This window comes from Aedes albopictus, chromosome 2 (genome assembly GCF_035046485.1).
Source record: "Aedes albopictus strain Foshan chromosome 2, AalbF5, whole genome shotgun sequence".
Classification (NCBI taxonomy): Eukaryota; Metazoa; Arthropoda; class Insecta; order Diptera; family Culicidae; genus Aedes; species Aedes albopictus.
This window is the reverse complement of record NC_085137.1, coordinates 189,676,732-189,695,489: the sequence shown is the minus strand read 5'-3', so window position 1 is coordinate 189,695,489 and position 18,758 is coordinate 189,676,732. Positions and strand designations below refer to the sequence as shown.

Here is an 18,758-nt window from a genome sequence, read left to right as displayed (position 1 = left end):
AGACATTATGATAATTTTTTATAACGTCTGGTCCATCAAAATGCATGTCATGTGAAAAAGCATTGAGTTATGCTTAAAAACAACAACATATTAACGCATTTTATATTACCTACTAGCATTCCCAACACATTAAATCCGCATTGCTTAACATACACAACGAGCGCAATATAAAATCCATACCCGACAAGCATTCTCTTGCGTTCTCTTGCGATCACATGCGTCGAAGCAGCTCCATCGCATCTCCGCACTCATCGCAACTCATCTACTATGTACGGTTCATGCGTTCTGCATATAGTTTCCACAGAGTGTGCTTCGACGCTTATCCGATCTCTTATCTCTTTGCATCGCACCTCAGCCACTATGTGCTCAACGTTACATCAAGGAGCAATTCAAAGTGTTGTTGCAACACGGAATGCCTGAGGGTAACTCCACTACATCAGTGTCAATCGAATCCATAAGAGAGATTATGCCTCTAAACTCAACCGAGGCGTTGGTTGACTTCGAAGTGTTTCTGGAGAAAAATAACAATAAAAAGGCGTTTGTAAGTTGCTTCATTATATGTACATAAAGGTATTGAATATTAAATCTTTTTATTCGTTCACAGGAAAAGTTTCTGGCGTCTTTTGTGTTGCTCAAGAAGCCTCTGAGGGAAATAACCATGCTTCTGATTGAGAAAGTGTTCAGCCTATACTTGCAGACGCAAGTGAATTATTCAGGAGCTGGTGGCAAACACCCACTCAAATCGTTGTGTTCAACGCAAGTATTGATCAGTAAGTAGTTTTTCCACGTTGAATCATACAGTAGATGATCGATAACAGCAAATTTTCAAACTGTAAGTTTGATTAACAACATTGAATGTACTTTTTATAATTACAGAATCGATTGTCGATCATTCCCTCTTCGACACCACAGAAGACCCGGCTACACTGGCATGTGCCGAATTCCGATACCAAATGCAACATGTATGTGATCGAGTTAGGACCAGTGAACGACGGCAATCTGCAACCACAAACCGAAACCCGACGAGCCGTAAGAAACTCCGTGTTCCACTGAAGGTGGAGTTCCTCAACGTGCACGATGACGACGAAGAAGTGGACAAAGATGCACCCTAAGACAATGCGACTTGAGATAATGAAATTAAAAAGAAGTGAATGAATTTTAAAAGTAATACTGTTTGTATTTGATTGTTTTAAATATTTTTTTTAAATAAAAAGACATAAAACTGGATTCTTTTCGTCACTAAAATGTATGAATAAAGGGTGCTACATGGTAATCGCAATTATTATAATTGTATGGCAAACAAACCATTTTGCTTATTGTTGGATTCAATTGGAATGTTTTTTCGCAGGATTCAAAATTCCCTAATAGCATATACAACTTTCGGGTCAACTTTGAATTACATAGAGATTCTTTTACTTCAAACAGCTGCCCGGTTACAAAAATATCTTCATCTCTCTTTTCAAAGAAACTTACTCTCAAAATAACAATTTCATTTGGAGAAACCCACATGATACAATTATCACTAACTTTATCTGCACGAACAGTGAAATTGGGGTAGATCAATCTGTAGAACTTGTGTTGGTTATAATCAAAATGACTTAATTTAACTGTACTGTCACTGTTCGATTTTAAAGTATTAACAAAACCAGTATCTTCCTGAAGTCTATTAAATATTTGTTGCAATGGTTTATTTTGAGCATGTATGTACCGTTTAATCTTTTTTATGCCGGCTTCGAATGGGTAGCAGCTACCGTCTACCCCCGTTGGTTTGACCTCATCTAATATGAACACTTTTTAATTTGACCCCCTCTAATCTGCACATCGTTCAAACTAAAAATGGTTCAAACGTCATTCTGCTCGTGGAACGGAGTGAAACGGAACGCAGAATCAAAACAAAACAGCAAAAACGGTTACCATCAGTGTGTTTTTCGATGTCAACAGTGAACAATCTAGTAAAGTGGGAGGACAAAGACTTCTGTTCTTACAGACTTTGAATAAAATACGTCTTGTTCGGTTGGTTGTCACAAAACTTCTGATCGTAGTATATTTCTCCTACTCGGTACAATTCTGAATATCTCCTAAATTCCCCTTTCTCTCTTTCTACTATCTCGCTTCTCTGAGCGAGTTCTCAAGCGTTCGCATAGGGTTACCACAACTCCTCCATCCTTTAGTAAAAAACTAATTCATTAAATTTCAAAATATTTACAACACAAATTCATTTATCTAAAACTTCATTACTCGAATGCACAATATTTATGCTTAACTATATACAACAGAACTATACATTTATACAATTTGAAAATTCACTAATTAGTTCGATTCTACGAATAGTAGACAAAATCACTTTTCCTTCTTTTCTTATTTCTTCTTTTAGAACGCCTAATCGGAACCACTGGGAGTGGATCTTGTTCTTCTTCATGCTGTAAATCTTCTTGAGTTTCTAAGCTTGAGAAAATGAAAGAATCGGCTGGATAGCCATAAAATTCGAAATCTTGAGTAGATTGCTCGTCGGATTCGGGATCTTCTTCTTCCCGTCTCCTCTTACTTCTTCTTTGTAATTCACTACTATTTCTTCTTAAAGTCGGTGACAAAACATTCGATGACGACGACAAAAATGGTGCTTCTATAGATGACGAAACTGGTGCTGCTTCTGGATTTCTTTCTGGTGACAAAATGGGTGCTGGATCAGGCATAAGGATTGCCTCACTCTCATGTGGGAAAATTAGGGTTCCCTTACGACGAGAGTTAAAAGATAGTTTAAGCTGACGCTTATGCGCCAACACTATCCTTCCCCCAAGAGAAATCTGGAAAGTAGCATCAGAAACCTGTCTTAAAAATGTGGCTGGCAACCATCGTCTGATGTCTGTCGGGTTAATGTTTTTGTAAAAAATCTGATCTCCATTTTTGAGTTTGGTGAATGCGTCAGGTTTGTTATCACCTTTAGCAATAGCGGAACCAGAAACGTCATGCGAGTTAGTCAAGTGTGTTTTAAAACTATGTTTAGGATTGATTAAGTCCATTAAAGTTTTTGGCTTATAGGAGAGTAATCTTTCGGAAGGAAATTGGCCTTTGTTGTCCAAGCAAATGTTGCGATAGTTGGATAAAAAGTATGCAATTTGTTCATCAACATCTAACCCTCTAACCTCCGGATCAAGCAGGAACTTTTTCAAAACGTCTTTTACCAATCGTACTGTTCTTTCTGCTTGTCCATTGCTTTCGGGATGGTATGGCGGACTTTTCATGACCAAAATCCCCTGATTTCTCAAAAAGGTTACAAAATGGTCGGAGTTGAATGGTGGTCCTCCGTCCGTAACTACCACGTCCGGTAATCCGTACCTAGCAAAAATCCCCAAAAGAACCTTCAAAACCTTTTTGCAGTCCGTTCCGTGTCGCATGTACTCTAATTCGATCCACTTGGTAAAGCTGTCAACGACAACAAGAAAAACCTTTCGATCAAAGTGAAAAAAGTCAGCATGAATCCTGCTGAAGGGTTTTGTCGTCGGAATCCACTTGGAGTATGGAGGTTTTTTGTTGATCGCTGTCATCTGGTGGCATATTCCACAGGTCTTCACGTATTCCTCCACGTCCTTGTTAAGTCCGAACCAGTAGACTGTCCTCCGCGCTAGTTGTTTTATTTTGCTGATTCCTGAATGGTTCATGTGAAGCATTTTCAGTACCTTTCTCTTCATGCTCTCAGGGATTACCACGCGATCCTGGAACAAAACGCATCCTTCGACCTCTTCAAGCTCCTGGTAGTGAGAGTACACGTCCACAAAACGCCTTTCTAACCGCTGAGGCCATCCCTGCTTCAGGTATGTCAAAATTGTTTGCAGGAACTCGTCGTTCAAGGTCTCCTTGGCCACTTCCTTGTAGTCAATAGGAAACTCGTCGGAAAAATTCAAATTTTTAACGTATTCCCGAGCCAAAACCTTGGGAACCTCATCGGATAAAGGAAAACGACTACAAAAATCGGCATTACCCATCCGAGATGAAGGCCGATATACAATATCGTAATTGTAGATGGAGAGTTCCATAACGTACCTTTGCAAACGCGTCACTGAAATAGAATTCTTACCCTCCTTGCCAAAAATACCGATGAGAGGCTTGTGGTCGGTATAAATGGTAAAATGCATCCCGTAAAGAAATTTATGAAATTTCTTCACGGTGCTCACAACTGCTAAAGCCTCTAAATGCAAAATAGGGTAATTCTTCTGGGCGCTGTTCAAAGAAAATGAGGTGAAGCTTATTGGTTTTTCCTCGTCTTCAACCAAATGTGCAATTACACCGCCTAAACCATAGCTACAGGCATCCGTTACTACGACAACTGGCTTATACGGGTCAAAATACTCCAAAAGGTTTGGGTTTAAAAGAAATCCTTTACAATCATTAAATGCTGTTTCACAGTTGTCAGTCCAACAATACGTCACGTTTTTCTTCAAAAGATTGTAAAGGCAGCTGATGCGAGTGGACAAATTAGGAATGAACTTAGAATAGTAAGTTACAAGTCCTAGAAATGCCTTTAGTTCCGAAACGTTCCGTGGAGCTTTCGCTTCGCGGATAGTTTTCACTTTATCAGGGCAGGGCAGCAAACCCTTGTCCGTTAAAACATGCCCCAAATAAGGCAACTGCGATACAAAAAATTTGCATTTCTTCAAATTTACCTTTATGTTGGCTTTGGCTAGTCTTTCCAAAACCAAAAAAAGTTTCTTTCTGCAGTCTTCAAAATCCTTTCCCGCAATCAGCACATCATCTAAATAAACCGTAACGTTCTCCAAACCACAAAGTACTTGGTCCATTACCTTTTGGAAAATCGCTGCACTAGACGAAGCCCCTTGAGGGAGTCTGTTGTAGGTGTAGAGGCCCTTGATGGTATTGATTACCATGAACCTCTTTGAACGATTGGTCAAAAGCAGCTGGGTATAAGCACCCTCCAAGTCTAAAGAGCAAAAAATTGTCGAGCCCGAAAGTGTAGCAAACAGATCCTGAGCAACAGGCAAAGGATACGTATTTGGAAGCAAAACTTTATTGATAGAAACCTTGCAGTCTATCACTAAACGAATACTTTTATCCTTTTTAATAATGGCAATTACCGGCGAAGCCCATTCGCTGGCTTCAACTGGCGTGATAACTCCTTGTTTTTCCAAATCTTCCAAATAATCAACAACTTGTTTTCTTAAACGCAATGGAACTTCATAGGCCTTTTTGAAAATGGGTGTGTCCTCCTTCAAGATTAAATCTCCCTTATAGCCAACTATTGGACTGGTAAAATCTTTGGTAAAAATCGTCGGAAACTTACTCTTTACTTCATCAATAACTGTTTGCTCGTCAGCCACGTCAATGTTCCCGACTGTCAAAGGAGGGTTGGTAAAAGTGTTTCGCCATCCGGAATAGAATTCGTCCAACCATGTTCGGCCTACCAGCGGGATGAAATCGTTATTGCAGCGTAAAACAACCATGGTCAGTTGTTTCCGGTTTCCAGCGAGCTGTACATCAACGCAAATTTTTCCAACAACCTTCAGTTTGTTACCGTCAATTACAATAAGTTTCTTGTTACAACGCTGCAGTTCACAGCTCGCAAAATTTCTCAAATACAGCTCCTCTGAAATTACGCTCTCCGCTGACCCACAATCGATCTCCATGGTTAAACGCTTTCTGTTGATTAAAACCTCCACATAGCAAGGATCACTGATTTTGTTGACTGACGAGATCATGAGGCAAGGCATGCCATCAGAATAGTCTGAATCATTGTCTAAATCTTTCTTCAGTCGCTTAAATAGTCCTGAGTTTTTGGAACTGGAAGATGGTTTTGGAGAATCTATGAATTTTACACTGGCTTTACTCTTACTCGGGCTTTTTCCATGCAAACGATAACAAAATTTCCTCGTATGTCCGGTTTTTCTACAAAAGGAACAAAGGTAAACAGGTTTACCTGAGCTTGCGCCTCTTTTGCTTTGGTATCTACTGTCTTGTCTACCGTTGCTTCTACTCCTAGACGAAAAAGATCGGTTTCTATCAAAACTGCGGCTGCGGCCCCGGAATCGGTTTCTGGACCGCGAAACGTCAGATCGGTTACCCAATCTGGCCACTACGCTAACGCGCCTGTCATCGTCGTGGTTTAATTGTTTCGTCCTACTGGCTGATATCTCTGAATTAAGAATCAACCGCTCTGCTTTGGCTGCAGACAAATCCTCTTCATCGCACAACCGTTTCTGTAATTGAGTGTCGTTCACGCCAATGACAAGCATGTCACGAATCGCCCTATCCTTAAACTCTCCAAAATCGCATCTTTCAGCCAAATTCTTGACTGTAATCACAAAATCCTCTAGCGACTCATTCCTACCTTGCCTTTTAGTCCAAAATTTATAACTATGCACAACAGCTGAATCGTTCTTATCGTAACGCTTTTTCAGTTCATCAGTCATTTGTTTGTACGTTAGATCATTAAAATTCTTTCCTGGAAACAGTCTTTTCAGTTCTGTGAAAATTTCCTTTCCACAGACTGCCAGGAATGACGTTTTATAACGCTCTTCCGGAAATTCGTTGTGCTTGAAAATCCATTCCAGCTGTTCTTGGTACTGGCTGAATGGCATAGAGTAAGGGACGAAAGGATCAGCAATCGATGTCAAAGTCATCCTTTCCAAAGAAACGCACAAAATTTTAACACAAAATCAAAATTAAAATTGGACCCAAACAAAACACAAAATCAATAAAAATCAAAAATATAAAACAAATCCTCGCAAAAAAAATCAAAACAAAAACAAAACCACGTACCTGTTTCAACAAAGCACCAGACGATCCAAAAAATGCACACCAAATGCGGTTGCACACCAAAAAATCCAAAATCGGCACCAAAGCAGCACACAGCAACAAAATCCGTTTGAAATTTTCTCCACCGATGCACTTTTCTTAAAAATCCTCTCAGCAGCAGCCACTCGTTGTAAATAAACAGGTTTCCTTCGATGCACTCGATGCAATGCGGCAGCAGCAGCAACTCCACAACCCCGATGCACAAAATCACTCGTTCTCAACCGGCACACAACACAATCAGCTAACCGACGGCCGCACACTCGCTCGATACGGTTCGTTGACCTCCTCAGATGCACTTTTCGATGCACTTTTTCTCGACTCCACGGTAAACAATCGCCGACCGACTGGCTCCGATACTCGGGTTGTCGGTAGTGGTGAAATCGATGGTCGAGCTCGTTGATCGCCGTACGCACGCACACTCGCGTTGTCGAACTGTCAAATCCGTCACTTTTTCCCTTTTTGCGTTCCCGGTCACTGATGTACTTTCGGCAAACGGTTCACACTGAGAAATTTTATGCTGGTATTGGTTGTGGAATCCTCGCAAAAACGCTGTGAAATGTGGAAAACCAAAAATGTGTGTATGAAAGAAAATGATCGTCGATAAAATTCCAATAATGTTTCTCAAGTTTTCTTCAAAATGGCGTTTCACACAATGGTTCTCAAAAGCTTTCTCTATATGCTTTACAAATCGTAAAAATGTCACCTTCTTAGACTTTCTTCACCACAAAAGAAACAAAGCGGTTATTGTTCTGGCGCAAAAGATGTCACATAAAATAAAATCTCAGAACAATGCCTGACCGCGCGAAAAATGGGTGAGAAGAAAAATTCTTTTGTCACTTCACAAGGGATAAAAATGGTTACTTACGCCGAGTCTCCTTGGAAAAAAATGTGAATTTGGTGGTCCTACCAAATCACCAAGAAAATCACGAAATTGCACGCTTTCACTCGCGAAACTTAAAACTTTTAGAAAATTTTACTTTACTTTAAAAAAAATCTATCCTCGTACGCCACTGAACAATCTAGTAAAGTGGGAGGACAAAGACTTCTGTTCTTACAGACTTTGAATAAAATACGTCTTGTTCGGTTGGTTGTCACAAAACTTCTGATCGTAGTATATTTCTCCTACTCGGTACAATTCTGAATATCTCCTAAATTCCCCTTTCTCTCTTTCTACTATCTCGCTTCTCTGAGCGAGTTCTCAAGCGTTCGCATAGGGTTACCACAAACAGGGTTACTAGAAGTTCAAATTAAAAAACGAAACCCGTTGGTTTGCATGAGGTGTCTGTGGTGTCCGAGCTCTCTTTTCGGCTGATCCGCTATCAGCCGATTTTTTTTTTCCACTGCTTTTACCGCAAGCCAACACGGACGTCCGTCCGTCACAACAACGTTCACTAAACTGAAGTTCACCTAAATTTCCATCCAGCACATGCTTACGCATGATTGACGTTTCTGTTACATCTCGCACGCAAGGTGTCAAGTTAGCGTTAGCGTTTCGAGAGCACGTTCACAAGCATTCATTCGTGCACGCTAAAATAATGATAATCGCACACGGTATGATAAGACTTTCAAATTGTCCAAACTCTCAAAATATACAACTCATAAGCTGACACCTCTGGCTACTACATCCGCCTTTTTCTCCACTCTTGTCCTGAATAAAAAAATATCCTCATCATCATCACATCGTCTGTTTGTCTGTGGTCATCATCACATCGTCTGTTTGTCTGTGATCATCATCACATCATCTGTTTATCTGTGATCATCATCACATCGTTTATTTGTCTGTGATCATCATCACATCATCTGTTTGTCCATGATCATCGTCATCATCTGTCTGTAGGTGATTATCATCACGTGATCATTATCACATCGTATGTTTTTGATCATCATCACATCATCTGTTTGTCTGTGATCATCATCACATCGTCTGTTTGTCTGTGATCATCATCACATCATTTGTTTGTTTGTGATCATCATCACATCGTCTGTTTGTCTGTGATCATCATCACATCGTCTGTTTGTCTGTGATCATCAGCACATTGTCTGTTTGTCTGTGATTATCGTCATCATCTGTTTGTCTATGATCATCGTCATCGTCTGTTTGTCTGTGATCATTATCATATCGTCTGTGTTTGATCATCATCACACCATCTGTTTGTCTGTGAACATCATCACATCGTCTGTTTGTCTGTGATCATCATCACATCGTCTGTTTGTTTGTGATCATCATCATATCGTCTGTTTGTCTGTGATCATCATCACATTGTCTGTTTGTCTGTGATCACCATCACATCATCTGTTTGTCTGTGATCATCATCACATCGTCTGTTTGTCAGTGATCATCATCACATCATCTGTTTGTCTGTGATCATCATCACATCATCTGTTTGTCTGTGATCATCATCACATCGTCTGTTTGTCTGTGATCATCATCACATCGTCTGTTTGTCTGTGATCATCATCACATCGTCTGTTTGTCTGTGATCATCATCACATCGTCTGTTTGTCTGTGATCATCATCACATTGTCTGTTTGTCTGTGATCATCATCACATTGTCTGTTTGTCTGTGATCATCATCACATTGTCTGTTTGTCTGTGATCATCATCACATTGTCTGTTTGTCTGTGATCACCATCACATCATCTGTTTGTCTGTGATCATCATCACATCGTCTGTTTGTCTGTGATCACCATCACATCATCTGTTTGTCTATGATCATCGTCATCATCTGTTTGTAGGTGATTATCATCACGTGATCATTATCACATCGTATGTTTTTGATCATCATCACATCATCTGTTTGTCTGTGATCATCATCTCATCATCTGTTTGTCTGTGATCATCATCACATCATCTGTTTGTCTGTGATCATCATCACATCGTCTGTTTGTCTGTGATCATCATCATCACATTGTCTGTTTGTCTGTGATCATCATCACATCGTCTGTTTGTCAGTGATCATCATCATATCGTCTGTTTGTCTGTGATCATCATCACATTGTCTGTTTGTCTGTGATCATCATCACATCATCTGTTTGTCTGTGATCATCATCACATCGTCTGTTTGTCTGTGATCATCATCACATCGTCTGTTTGTCAGTGATCACCATCACATCATCTGTTTGTCTGTGATCATCATCTCATCATCTGTTTGTCTGTGATCATCATCACATCATCTGTTTGTCTGTGATCATCATCACATCGTCTGTTTGTCTGTGATCATCATCACATCGTCTGTTTGTCTGTGATCATCATCACATCATCTGTTTGTCTGTGATCATCATCACATTGTCTGTTTGTCTGTGATCATCATCACATCATCTGTTTGTCTGTGATCATCATCACATCGTCTGTTTGTCAGTGATCATCATCACATCGTCTGTTTGTCAGTGATCACCATCACATCATCTGTTTGTCTGTGATCATCATCTCATCATCTGTTTGTCTGTGATCATCATCACATCGTCTGTTTGTCTGTGATCATCATCATCACATTGTCTGTTTGTCTGTGATCATCATCACATCGTCTGTTTGTCTGTGATCATCATCACATCATCTGTTTGTCTATGATCATCGTCATCATCTGTTTGTAGGTGATTATCATCACGTGATCATTATCACATCGTATGTTTTTGATCATCATCACATCATCTGTTTGTCTGTGATCATCATCACATCGTCTGTTTGTCTGTGATCATCATCACATCATTTGTTTGTTTGTGATCATCATCACATCGTCTGTTTGTCTGTGATCATCATCACATCGTCTGTTTGTCTGTGATCATCAGCACATTGTCTGTTTGTCTGTGATTATCGTCATCATCTGTTTGTCTATGATCATCGTCATCGTCTGTTTGTCTGTGATCATTATCATATCGTCTGTGTTTGATCATCATCACACCATCTGTTTGTCTGTGAACATCATCACATCGTCTGTTTGTCTGTGATCATCATCACGTCGTCTGTTTGTCTGTGATCATCATCACATCGTCTGTTTGTTTGTGATCATCATCATATCGTCTGTTTGTCTGTGATCATCATCACATTGTCTGTTTGTCTGTGATCACCATCACATCATCTGTTTGTCTGTGATCATCATCACATCGTCTGTTTGTCAGTGATCATCATCACATCATCTGTTTGTCTGTGATCATCATCACATCATCTGTTTGTCTGTGATCATCATCACATCGTCTGTTTGTCTGTGATCATCATCACATCGTCTGTTTGTCTGTGATCATCATCACATCGTCTGTTTGTCTGTGATCATCATCACATCGTCTGTTTGTCTGTGATCATCATCACATTGTCTGTTTGTCTGTGATCATCATCACATTGTCTGTTTGTCTGTGATCATCATCACATTGTCTGTTTGTCTGTGATCATCATCACATTGTCTGTTTGTCTGTGATCACCATCACATCATCTGTTTGTCTGTGATCATCATCACATCGTCTGTTTGTCTGTGATCATCATCACATTGTCTGTTTGTCTGTGATCATCATCACATTGTCTGTTTGTCTGTGATCATCATCACACCTCCTGTTTGTCTGTGATCATCATCACATTGTCTGTTTGTCTGTGATCACCATCACATCATCTGTTTGTCTGTGATCATCATCATCACATTGTCTGTTTGTCTGTGATCATCATCATCACATTGTCTGTTTGTCTGTGATCATCATCACATCGTCTGTTTGTCAGTGATCATCATCATATCGTCTGTTTGTCTGTGATCATCATCACATTGTCTGTCTGTGATCATCATCACATCATCTGTTTGTCTGTGATCATCATCACATCGTCTGTTTGTCTGTGATCATCATCACATCGTCTGTTTGTCAGTGATCACCATCACATCATCTGTTTGTCTGTGATCATCATCTCATCATCTGTTTGTCTGTGATCATCATCACATCATCTGTTTGTCTGTGATCATCATCACATCGTCTGTTTGTCTGTGATCATCATCACATCGTCTGTTTGTCTGTGATCATCATCACATCATCTGTTTGTCTGTGATCATCATCACATTGTCTGTTTGTCTGTGATTATTATCACATCATCTGTTTGTCCATGATCATCGTCATCATCTGTTTGTCTGTGAGCATTATCACATCGTCTGTTTTTGATCATCATCACATCATCTGTTTATCTGTGATCATCATCACATTGTCTGTTTGTCTGTCATCATCATCACATCGTCTGTTTGTCTGTGATCATCATCACATCGTCTGTTTGTCTGTGATCATCATCACATCGTCTGTTTGTCTGTGATCATCATCACATTGTCTGTTTGTCTGTGATCATCATCACATCTGCTGTTTGTCTGTGATCATCATCACATCATCTGTTTGTCTGTGATCATCATCACATCGTCTGTTTGTCTGTGATGATCATCACATCGTCTGTTTGTCTGTGATCATCATCACATCGTCTGTTTGTCTGTGATTATTATCACATCATCTGTTTGTCCATGATCATCGTCATCATCTGTTTGTCTGTGAGCATTATCACATCGTCTGTTTTTGATCATCATCACATCATCTGTTTATCTGTGATCATCATCACATTGTCTGTTTGTCTGTCATCATCATCACATCGTCTGTTTGTCTGTGATCATCATCACATTGTCTGTTTGTCTGTCATCATCATCACATCGTCTGTTTGTCTGTGATCATCATCACATCGTCTGTTTGTCTGTGATCATCATCACATCGTCTGTTTGTCTGTGATCATCATCACATTGTCTGTTTGTCTGTGATCATCATCACATTGTCTGTTTGTCTGTGATCATCATCACATCTCCTGTTTGTCTGTGATCATCATCACATCATCTGTTTGTCTGTGATCATCATCACATCGTCTGTTTGTCTGTGATGATCGTCACATCGTCTGTTTGTCTGTGATCATCATCACATTGTTTGTCTGTGATCATCATCACATTGTCTATTTGTCTGTGATCATCATCACATCATCTGTTTGTCTGTGATCATCATCACATCGTCTGTTTGTCTGTGATCATCATCACATCGTCTGTTTGTCTGTGATCATCATCATCACATTGTCTGTTTGTCTGTGATCATCATCACATCGTCTGTTTGTCTGTGATCATCATCACATCGTCTGTTTGTCTGTGATCATCATCACATAATCCATTTGTCTGTGATCATCATCACTTTATCTGTTTGTCTGTGATCTTACATCCCGGTCTACTCCATTGCCGTTTTGGCAGGAAGTCTTACGGGGGAATCTGTTATTCCACGTTCCGGCCTACTCTGCTGCTGTTCAGGCAGGGAGTCTTACCGGGGGATTCGTTTTCAACTTCCGGCCTACTCCACTACTTTTCAGGCAGGGAGTCTTACCGGAGGATCCGTTTTTCACCTTCCGGCCTACTCCACTGCTTTTCAGGCGGGAGTCTTACCGGGGGATCCTTTTTTTTATCTTCCGGCCTACTCTGCTGCTGCTGAGGCAGGGAGTCTTTCCGGGGGATCCTTTTTTTTTTCTTCCGGCCTACTCTGCTGTTGTTCAGGCAGGGAGTCTTACCGGGGGATCCGTTTTTCTCCTTCCGGCCTACTCCACTGCTTTTCAGGCAGGGAGTCTTACCGGAGGATCCGTTTTTCACCATCCGGCCTACTCCACTGCTTTTCAGGCAGGGAGTCTTACCGGAGAATTTTCCGATCTAATTTCATTTACTCTTCCTAATCGCAATGATCCAAACCAACTTAAATATTCCGTTACAGCCTTCCCGTGAGAGCGCAATGTTTCCACACCAGCTGCGCCATTGTGGTGTCCGAGCTCTCTTTTCGGCTGATCCGCTATCAGCCGATTTTTTTTTTCCACTGCTTTTACCGCAAGCCAACACGGACGTCCGTCCGTCACAACAACGTTCACTAAACTGAAGTTCACCTAAATTTCCATCCAGCACATGCTTACGCATGATTGACGTTTCTGTTACATCTCGCACGCAAGGTGTCAAGTTAGCGTTAGCGTTTCGAGAGCACGTTCACAAGCATTCATTCGTGCACGCTAAAATAATGATAATCGCACACGGTATGATAAGACTTTCAAATTGTCCAAACTCTCAAAATATACAACTCATAAGCTGACACCTCTGGCTACTACAGTGTCGTTCAAACCAACGGGGGTAGACGGTATAGGAATCTAAAGGACCATGTTTTTTGGAATCATTTGCTAGATGGATGAGGACATGAACATTGAACGATACTGTATCTTTTCCGTACAACTCAGGGTAGTCTTCAACAAACGAGATCAACAACTTTTTTGCGATTTTGTTGTACTTCTGATAAAGTGCTGGAGCACAAAGAATTCGTATGGCGACAGAGAAGTTCAAAAAATGGCTAAAAGTATCAGTAGGTAGTATTTGATGGAATATTATGGGTCCTGCATACAAAACTATGTTTCTGAATTCGGTTGCTTTCATTTTAGCTACATAATTAAGGGTTCTCAACTTTCTCTGAAATTCCATCGGTACAAACTTTGCACAATTGGTTATGCGGTTGTCAATATCTTGTAACTTTCTTTTCGATAGCTTTTGGGGATTGGCTTTCCCAGTGAAAGCAACCAGCATTTTCTTACAGACTCCTTCATCAACAGCGTGCATCTTGTCGATCGCAAAATCGTCAATCATGTCAATTGGCAAGGTCTCCATTATAGTGTGATCTACGGATATATGATGATCATCTGCATTATTATCTGACAACCTTTGTCGAAACTTTGTATCGGTACGCAGAGGCGCATCGACCTCGGGATAAACTATTCTTCTCGATATGTTTGTACCCCTTGTTTCGCATTTCGGGCATGCTGAATATCCTCCATGTGATTTGATGCTTTTAACGTATGCCACAGCTGGTGCATCTGCAGTGATGCATTTAACATTCACAGTGTAAAATTTACCATCTTTGGAGAAACCATTGGTGAGCAATACGTGCAATTCATTCACAAACTCACTAAGAAATGTATTGAAAGATGTTGGTTTAGATGGCCCATTGAAAATTCCAACGATGAATATATGCCGCAAGAAACCTTCGATATGAATAGCTCCTGATATTATCCATAAATCATTTGCTCCACTTTTTGAAACTGGCGTGCCGTCTACCGAGAATGACAGATTAATTGGATGTCCCTCAATAATACACTCGCTCAAATCGAACTTGTTCAAAAAATCTACTATTCCGATATGGACATATTCTCCATTACACATTTGTCGAATATTGATTTCTCTTGGCGTTTTTAGTAGACTGCGGGCATCACTTGGCAAATCCAATCCTGTATGCTGCTTTAGAATCTTCAACAAATCAGATACTCCCGCTAAAGGGACACTGTATTTGGAAACTCAGCCAGCTAGGTCGGATTTCAATCGCGCACTGGCTGATTCTGATTTTTTTTCGGCATATTCCTGCAAGAAGGAAATGATTACTAAGCAAGTGTATGACTTAGTGGCCTTCGGTGGTGACTTACGTTGTTCGTATCTCCATTTTCGGTCAGCTTTTCGGGAATGTCGCATGCTATCTCCTCGAGAACTTCGTCCAAATACTCTTGTGACGCCGGAGCTTTACGGTTTTCGGATGTAGAAAACATACACTGTAGAACTGTGGTCTAGAACTAACTTTATTACTAATGCTAAGCCTTATATATATATGAATGAATGTACAATACATTCTACCTGATTTGACTCATTATCTTTTGGGTCCCTTTCTTATTATCTCTACTTTGTTATCGCCGCCACTATCGGTGCGTCACTATTTTCATTACAATTTATGGGTCTCTTTCTTGGTCCTTCGTAGAAGATTAGTTTATGACGTAATTGTCTTGGGTAGCAGAGAATTATCAACTATGCGCATATTGCAACTAACAATATGCCATGCGGTGCGCTGTATAACTTAAGGAAAATGACAACTTGAGTTTGAAATGCAAATTGATTGATTCGCGTTCGTTACATTCCGGACCCCGTAAATCTACTAGATTTACAATAATAATTGTCGATAAGCGATTTATTACTTATTATATGAAATGATATTAATATTGTCTTTTTACTTAGGACTAGACATTTGTGTTGAATTTTGGATACACATTTCCTCTATACAGGTTCATTTCTGTTTCTTCTGTTTCATTGTTTGGTTGTTGATTCTCTTCTGAACATCTATTATTTTCCATTTTGTTTACCGTCTCCCTTCTAATGTTTTTATGCGACAAAAAATTAGTTAATGAGTCCCAGAATGATGCTATTAGTTTCCAACTGAAACCATAGATGTCATATAATATCTGACTATGTATGATTGTATCAACAATAAATTTTAAACCTCGAGCGAATAGGTAAATACCGATGAATGTTGACGTAGTGTTTCCCAACCATGTGCTCCAAGACAACACTTTGTTCCAGTACTTATGTATTGCACCATCAATTATTTTCTCAGATAATAAAGCATCAAATCTAAAGCCTTGAGTATTAGGATTTTGTCCAGCTAAAATTTTATAAACTACAGAAGATGCTACACGTCTTTCGCCTTGTTCATATATCATGTTCCTCATTTTGACCAAACTGTTGGAATCATAAACCCCACTCTCCATTAAGTTTGGCAATGGCGTGTATGACCAGCTGGTAACAATATCAGTTGATAGTTTACTTGGCGCAGTGGTTTCTCGTAATCTTCCATCTGTGGTGTACCATCTGCTCCCAAATTTGAATTTGGCAGGAAGTAGAGGAGTACACTCTATTTCTGTTCCTAATGTTTGTAAAACGCGTGTAACTGGAGCTAAAAACATTGACACATTATTGTAAAAAACGGGAATTTCTTGATAACATTGCTCAGTAAATCTTGGTGTAATGTAAACAGGTTTACACTCCAAAACGTGCAAAACTTCGCCAGCGACTACTGCTGTGTAACCATTTCTCTTCATTATGCTGCTGACGAATTCATTCGGGTTAAGCCTAGCCAGTGTAAGCTTAGTTTCTAAAAGAACTTTATCTAATTTACACATTTCAGCCATAACCATATTGTAAATATCATTTAAAGATTGACCAATATAACTTTCTACAAGAGTAATTTTGGAATTAAAATAAGTAAACAAATCCAAATTTTTTCCACTGTTTGCTTTTCGTGTAAATGGAGATCTAATACTCTCTGTTTCAATTATTAAAATTCTAGGATGATCAGTAGTAAATCCGTTGTAACCACAAATGCGAGTATCTTCTCGTGTTTTGATCGAAAATACTTGCTTTTCTGAAATAGTGCTGTAAACCACTGAATGAGTTTGCTTTATATTACCCTCTAAACTTGTAGTTTTATTGACAAGTCCTTCATAAATTACTTCAAATTCAGTTGTTTCACAGGACTGATTCAAGTCTACATTCCAGGTCAAATAACCTTCTTCGGAATCTAGACATGTTCCAATTGAATACGAACACATTAAACCATTTTTCAAATATATCTGATCATTTTCAAGGTCAATATTTGCAATATAGTCGTATAGAGCAATCTCGTACTCATAATAAACTAGTGCCCCAGTCCATGTATAGAATGGTGTACTATATGTGCCTCCGTTGCATGAATTTCCAGTCACGCTACCTACAATAAGCGTTTCACCCCTTGTAGTGGAATTTAACTTCAGCTCATTAATTTGTCTGTCATGAGTCAGCGATACAATTCCTAAAGCGTGTACCTTTGTACATTCTTCTGAATTGAACTCTTTGACGATGTAAGAATATCCATACTGATAATCTGAAGTATGCGAAAATGCTCCACAATGTCTTATGGACCTTCGAATTATTACCTTACATTGAAGAACTTTAGTTAAACTTTTTACATTCCTTTGTAAAACCTGTATTGTTATTTCTGTTGAACTCAAATTACTTTTCTGAGGAATACAAGAAGCTACATCAAGAAGCGAGTAACTTGTCATGTTTACCTCTGGGTTGGCACAATCAAATGCTATCAATCCTCTAGTTTCGAAACCAAAGATTAATGTAAACATGTATACAAGCAACATAAACGATATGAAGTTACTAGGATTTTTTGTTCTTATGGTTTTATTCGAACGTAGATTGCACATTTCTTCATGATCATCTTGATTCGGGATTAAATCTGGTGAATCTAGTTTCTTCGGTTCTGAAAGTGGAATTGTGTCATGACTTCCTTGAAAGTTTTGAGTTTGTTGAAATAAATCATCATTTGTTTCTAAAGATGGCTTTGGCTTTTGAATTTTCCGAACATCTAAAACTGCCACTTTGACGGCTGGTCTTTCATAAATACCTTTAGATGTTTTAATTTCAGCAGATCTTACTTGTCCATCTTTAGCCATTCTAACACTGATTACTCGACCTTTCAGCCATGTTCCAGGAGGTGCCTTATCATCAGTTATTACAACAATATCGTCAACTTTAATAGGTTCAATTTGATTAGTCCATTTATTTCGTTTCAACAATAATGGAAGGTACTCTTTCGTCCACCGATCCCAAAAATATTTCCCATAGTTTTGAACCTTTTTCCAATGATGTTTTTCTAAGTGAATTGCAGTTGGATCATAAGGTGGTACATATTCTCCAGCACGACCAATTAGAATATGAAATGGTGTCATTATTTCGTCGTCGATATCTTCTACTGGTATGTGTGTTAATGGACGAGAGTTTAGAATAAATTCTACTTGGATCAGAGCAGATCTTAAAATTGCTGGTCGTGGTAAACGACTACCATACTGCTTCAGCATTTTATATAGCGATAACTTTATGATTTTAATAAGCCTCTCCCATACTCCGCCGAAATGGGATGCCGCGGGAGGATTGAATGTCCATTTTAAGGCTAATGCCGCATCACCGTTTCTCATTCTTTTATCAATATTCACAATTAGTTCTTTTAATTCATTGTCAGCTCCAACAAAGTTGGTGCCATTATCGCTGTAAAGGTGCTTAATTTTTCCTCTTCTGTTTTGAAAA

General features: G+C 39.4%; 2 protein-coding genes across 2 annotated transcripts; one reads left to right on the top strand and one right to left on the bottom strand.

Moving 5' to 3' along the window:
- Window positions 1-388: 388 nt before the first annotated feature.
- On the top strand, window positions 389-1,744 carry LOC134287839 (uncharacterized). Its single transcript, XM_062850869.1, has 3 exons — window positions 389-541; window positions 605-770; window positions 877-1,744. The coding sequence occupies exons 1-3, from the start codon at window positions 413-415 to the stop codon at window positions 1,110-1,112; spliced, it is 531 nt and encodes a 176-aa protein (XP_062706853.1). The 5' UTR covers window positions 389-412; the 3' UTR covers window positions 1,113-1,744.
- A 195-nt stretch (window positions 1,745-1,939) lies between these two features.
- Window positions 1,940-8,026, bottom strand: LOC134287838 (uncharacterized). Its single transcript, XM_062850868.1, has 2 exons — window positions 5,297-8,026; window positions 1,940-2,804 (listed from the first exon to the last, which is right to left on the bottom strand). The coding sequence occupies exons 1-2, from the start codon at window positions 6,630-6,632 to the stop codon at window positions 2,770-2,772; spliced, it is 1,371 nt and encodes a 456-aa protein (XP_062706852.1). The 5' UTR covers window positions 6,633-8,026; the 3' UTR covers window positions 1,940-2,769.
- Window positions 8,027-18,758: the final 10,732 nt, after the last annotated feature.

Coding starts and splice junctions, on each gene's coding strand:
- LOC134287839 (XM_062850869.1), top strand. CDS start 413: ATGCCTGAGGGTAACTCCACTACATCAGTGTCAATCGAATCCATAAGA. Junction 542..604: donor ATAACAATAAAAAGGCGTTT/GTAAGTTGCTTC, acceptor ATTCGTTCACAG/GAAAAGTTTCTGGCGTCTTT. Junction 771..876: donor TTCAACGCAAGTATTGATCA/GTAAGTAGTTTT, acceptor TTATAATTACAG/AATCGATTGTCGATCATTCC.
- LOC134287838 (XM_062850868.1), bottom strand. CDS start 6,632: ATGACTTTGACATCGATTGCTGATCCTTTCGTCCCTTACTCTATGCCA. Junction 2,805..5,296: donor AGTTATTGATGAAGTAAAGA/GTAAGTTTCCGA, acceptor GCTACTTTCCAG/ATTTCTCTTGGGGGAAGGAT.